Source organism: Otolemur garnettii, unplaced genomic scaffold (assembly GCF_000181295.1).
Source record: "Otolemur garnettii isolate 467f Iridium unplaced genomic scaffold, OtoGar3 scaffold00007, whole genome shotgun sequence".
NCBI classification, from domain to species: domain Eukaryota; kingdom Metazoa; phylum Chordata; class Mammalia; order Primates; family Galagidae; genus Otolemur; species Otolemur garnettii.
The window spans coordinates 24,592,822-24,597,727 of record NW_003852402.1 but is presented as its reverse complement, the minus strand read 5'-3'; the positions used below and the strand labels follow the sequence as shown (position 1 = coordinate 24,597,727).

Here is a 4,906-nt window from a genome sequence, read left to right as displayed (position 1 = left end):
TCAAAAAAAAAAAAAAAGTACAAACATACAGGAAGACAGAAGAAAAAGTTCAATATTTGATAGCAGAGTGGAGTGACTACACTTAAAATTGTGTTGGGATGGGACACCCTAAATACCTTGCCTTTATTACTATACCCTACATACATGTAACAAAATTTCACATGTATATGAATTTGTACAAATCAAAAAATAACAAAAGGCAAAAAATGTATCATATCCATTGGCTAGTGTAGACAGCCAAACTGAGTAATTCAATCCTCTCAATCCTCTTTTTCCATAATAGTACATTTAATAAATGCAAAGTAAATTATCGTTACAAAGTAAGAAATAACTATAAGAATGATAAATTGTAAAATAATACCCAAACTTCAACTGGATCATCAAGTTTTCCCTTTGATGGCCACATCCATTCCCTTAAGATGTGTCCTTTTTTGCTGATCACCATTCCTCCATCCTGATTAAACATCATTGCTATTATTTTTCTATGGAAAAGAAATAAACAGAAAAACATGACTCACTTAGAACAAGAAAAAAAAATCACAAAGTCACTGATTTGGCTGAAGTGATGGAAGTCACCAAGGGTACAGGAATCTGTCCTGTCACATTGCTGGAGGACGGTCACCCTGCCTTTGCCTGAATAGCTTCCTGAAAGGGAGGTTGATACATACCTGCTCAGCTGATTAAGATGCTCCTTCTCTGAGACCCACCCTATCCCACCCTATCACCCCTACTTATAGGGCCATAGGAATGGGCTTTGCCTATCCTGATTGTCATACCATGTGGCCCTGGCTGCTTTGGCTGTGGTTGACTGAATCAGAGTGGACATACGACCCAGATGTGTGTTCCAAATGGATACAACTGTGTGTAAAGGCTATAAGCAAGGAGATGGGTATAGTGCATACAAGGAACTGAAAGAAAAGCCAGTGTGTCTAGAGAGTGGTTGGCGCTAATAGGAATTCTAAGCCGTATACAAATTTTATCTTTAGAGCAAAAAACCAGCTCTAACAAAGCAGGGAGCTGACATGATCAAATGGATTGGTGCAGGGATCAGAGTAAATGCTGGGAGACCAGTTAAGAGGTCAAGTCCAGGTAAGTGGCCTAGGAAGGAGGATGGCAGCTTGAACCAGGGCATGGGGAAGAAAGGTGGCCACAGGCATGGATTCAAGAACCATCTAGGATTTGGATGGTGAAGAATAGGCTGGAGTCAATTTTATCCCCCCTATACTCTCTCTGAGTGCAGCTGAGCATTTTATTAGCTTGTCTGGATCGGCAGCATTGTACTATGTGTTAATGTCCAAACCAATGTGATAGGACAGCCTTGTTGTATCTTGGCACAGCACCTAGCACAGACAAGGGGCTTAAGAAAAGTCTGTTCAATCTTGTTGACAAAATGGATTCAGTTAAACAAATATATATTGAGTAATTACTAGATGCAAGACATTGTTTAAGCACTCCAGGCTTGCCAAGGTGAGGCACTGTGCTGCATTCAGGGCATTTTCAGTCTTGAGATAATTATTTTGATAGATAACATTTATTATAGAGCCTATTATGCAACACATGCTGTGCAAGGACTTTAACTACATGGTCTTAATAGGCATGCTGCTTAATGATGGAGAGCTGGACTGGTATGGTATTGAATCCAGCTTTTGCATTTCCTATTTGTGTGGACTTGGACATATTTCTTAACCTTTCTGTTGGTTCAGTTTCCTTGCCTTAAAAGTGCCATTAACAACAGCACCTACCTCACAGGGCTGATGTGAGAACTAAAGGAGTTAACACACAATATGGGTAGAGTACTTTGAATAGAACCAAGTATTCTCTAAGTTCTATAAAAGTATTTGCTTTCTTTTCTTTCTTTTTTTTTTTTTGAGACAGAGTCTCACTTTGTCACCCTTGGTAAAGTGCCGTGGTGTCACAGCTCATAGCAACCTCCAACTCCTGGGCTTAAGCGATTCTCTTGTCTCAGCTTCCTGAGTAGCTGGAACTACAGGTGCCCGCCACAATGCCTGGCTTTTTTTTTTGTTGCTGTTTTAGCTGGCAGGGGCCAGGTTTGAACCCACCACCCTCAGTATATGGGGCCGGTGTCCTACTCATTGAGCCATAGGCACCGCCCAAAGTATTTGCTTTCATAATTAAGTCCTCACAATTCCATCTACAGGTATTATGGGTCCCATTTCACAGATAAGAAAACAGAAATTGAGGCCCAGCGCAAGGGCTCATACTAGCACTCTGGGAGACCGAAGTGGGTAGACTGCCTGAGCTCAGGAGTTCAGAGCCCAGCCTCCATAAGAGTGAGGCTCCTTCTCCACTAAAAATAGAAAAACTAGCCAGGCATTGTAGTGGGTGCCTGTAGTCCCTACTTGGGAGGCTGACACAAGAAAATCGCTTAAACCTAGGAGTTTGAGGTTGCCGTGAGCTATGATACTATGGCACTCTACCAAGGGCTACTTTGTCTCAAAAAAAAAAAAAGAAGAAGAAGAAGAAAAGAAAATAGAAATTGAGGAATTTAGTTAATAAAGGACCTGCAGCCCAATATAAACTTTGATAGATGGGCTCACCATATACCAAAACAGTAAGAGTCTCACAGTATAAAGGGACGCTTTGGGCTCAATAGTGGAGTCCAACTGACCAAACCAATGGAAAAAAGTAGAAACAGAGGCCCAAGCCTTGGCCACCTAGAGCACATTCCTTTCTTGTACAGACTACCCTTTTACTGCCCCAGGCACTCCAGCCTTCAGCTGTTCACATTCCTGCCAGAAGCCTCAGGGAAGACCCTGACCATCCACTGTGCATTTATTTCAGTAGGAGCTTGGCAAAAGCAGCTGTCTCCCCACTAGCTTGGGTGTTTCCCTACACACTCATCTGGGCAACCAGGGTCCTCTGGCCCTCTCATTCATCTCCCTACTGGCATGGGCTGACCAGCCTTCTCACCAAGACCCCTATAGGTGGGATGACAGATGCCCAAAGGAAGATTAGCTAAAAAGATCATTAACAGTTAAACAATGAAAGCCCTTTAAAGGCATCTTTCGTTTTATTTTGTTTTTGCCTTCTTTCTTTCTGAGCCTCCAGTTCTGCTGAAAGCAGACACTATCCTCTGCCAAAGGATGGTCTGTGGTGCCTAGGATGAAATTACACAAGGGCATGGCTTAGCAGTGAGACTTAGAATGTTAGGCTTCTGTGAAGTTCCCAAAATACCATCAACAGATGGTGTCGCATTTATCTGCTTAGTTACTGTTATCAAAGGAGACAGGAGAAGGAGGACTCGGAAGGCGATCACTACAGAGGGGAAGGTACAGTAGATGTTGTTACCTCCCATTGGTTTCATGAACATAATTCTCATCTTGGAACTTTGTTTTTATGTAACAAATAAGGGGAAAATTTCCCAGTATGAACCTAACTTCTGGGCAATATTAAAGTATGACCAGGGCACGGAACACTCGAACTTCTACCTGGAAAATGAAAAAATGTTGACATTTTAATTTCCATTTTAACTTTGTTAACTTGTAATTCCATAGGTCTGTCCATGAGTGAGTCCTAAAGGAGAGCTCAGAAATTATACTGCTCAACCTTACATTCGCCACTCTATATTAATTTTTTCATTTATGGCTTTTATTTATTTATTTTTGAGACAGAGTTTCACACTGTTGCCCAGGGTAGAGTGCCTAGCTAGTTTCAGCCTAGCTCAAACTCCAGGGTTTAAGCAGCCCTCCTGCCTCAGCTTCCCTAGTAGCTGGGACTACAGGTACCCACTACCATGCCCAGCTAATTTTTCTTATTTTTAGCAGATACGGGGTCTTATTCTTGCTCAGGCTGGTCTGGAACTCCTGAGCTCAAGAGATCCTCCCACCTTGGCCTCCCCGAGTGCCAGGATTATAGGCATGAGCCACCACACCTGGCCTATGGCTTTTATTTTTTATTTAATATTATTTAAATGACATTAGACTGAATAAGGAATACCAAGTTAAGGTCTAGTTTTCTTGTAGGAGAAAGGGAAATAATGATACTGACTTTAACCATGAAATACAGTTCAGAAAATTGTATTAATACATTGAACTCTCTCTTTTATATATAACAGCTTTACTGAAATATAACTCACATGTCATACTATTTACCACTTAGAGTATACAATTTAGTGGTTTCTAGAATATATACAGAGTTGTACAACCATTATGACAATCAATTTTAGAATATTTTTATCCCAAAAAGAAACCATTAGGACTTTTTCCACTAGCAGTGACTCCCCATCTCTTCCTCTCCTTGCGTACTTATCTATTTTCTGTCTAAACAGATTTCCTTATTCTAGACATTTCATGCAAATGAAACCATACAATATATGGTCTTCTGTGACTGGTTTCTTTGATTTAGCATAATGTCTTCAAGGCTAATCCATATTGTAACATGTATTGGTACTTCATTCTGCTTTATGCTCAAATAACATTCCATTGTATGGACATATCACATTTTATCAATTAAATGTGTTAATAGTTTCACAATGGAATTATCATAGGCCTTCACAAGTGGGGACTTTGTTTTTAGCTCAGACTACAGGACTAGAAGTACTTTCTTCATTAGGAAGCTTTTTTTCTTTTTGAGAGAGAGTTTCACTTTGTTTCTTTTTGAGACAGAGTTTTCACTTTCCCTCGGTAGAGTGCGGTGGCATCATAGCTCACAGCAACCTCAAACTCTTGGGCTGGCTTTAGCTCAGTCTAGTCTACAGGTGTGAATCACTGTACCTGGCTGTCGGGAGCCAAATGACGCCAGATGGCCGCCCATCCCCACTGTCTGGAGTATGCTAACCTTTATCAGATAAGGAGCTGCTTTTCCCTTATCAGACAAGGAGCTGTTCTTCCCAGAGAAGCCATAAAATGTTTCAGACACATCGTTTACATTCCCAGCAGGAGATTGA

General features: G+C 41.1%; 1 protein-coding gene across 2 annotated transcripts in view; it reads right to left on the bottom strand.

Moving 5' to 3' along the window:
* The window catches only part of LOC100940566 (uncharacterized protein C3orf20-like), a 91,293-nt gene that overhangs the window by 71,881 nt on the left and 14,506 nt on the right, over positions 1-4,906 (bottom strand). For both annotated transcript variants that reach the window (XM_023509431.1, XM_023509432.1), the window contains exon 2: positions 362-482. In XM_023509431.1, the coding sequence (XP_023365199.1) occupies positions 362-482 (121 nt within the window). The remainder of the gene's footprint in view (positions 1-361; positions 483-4,906) is intronic.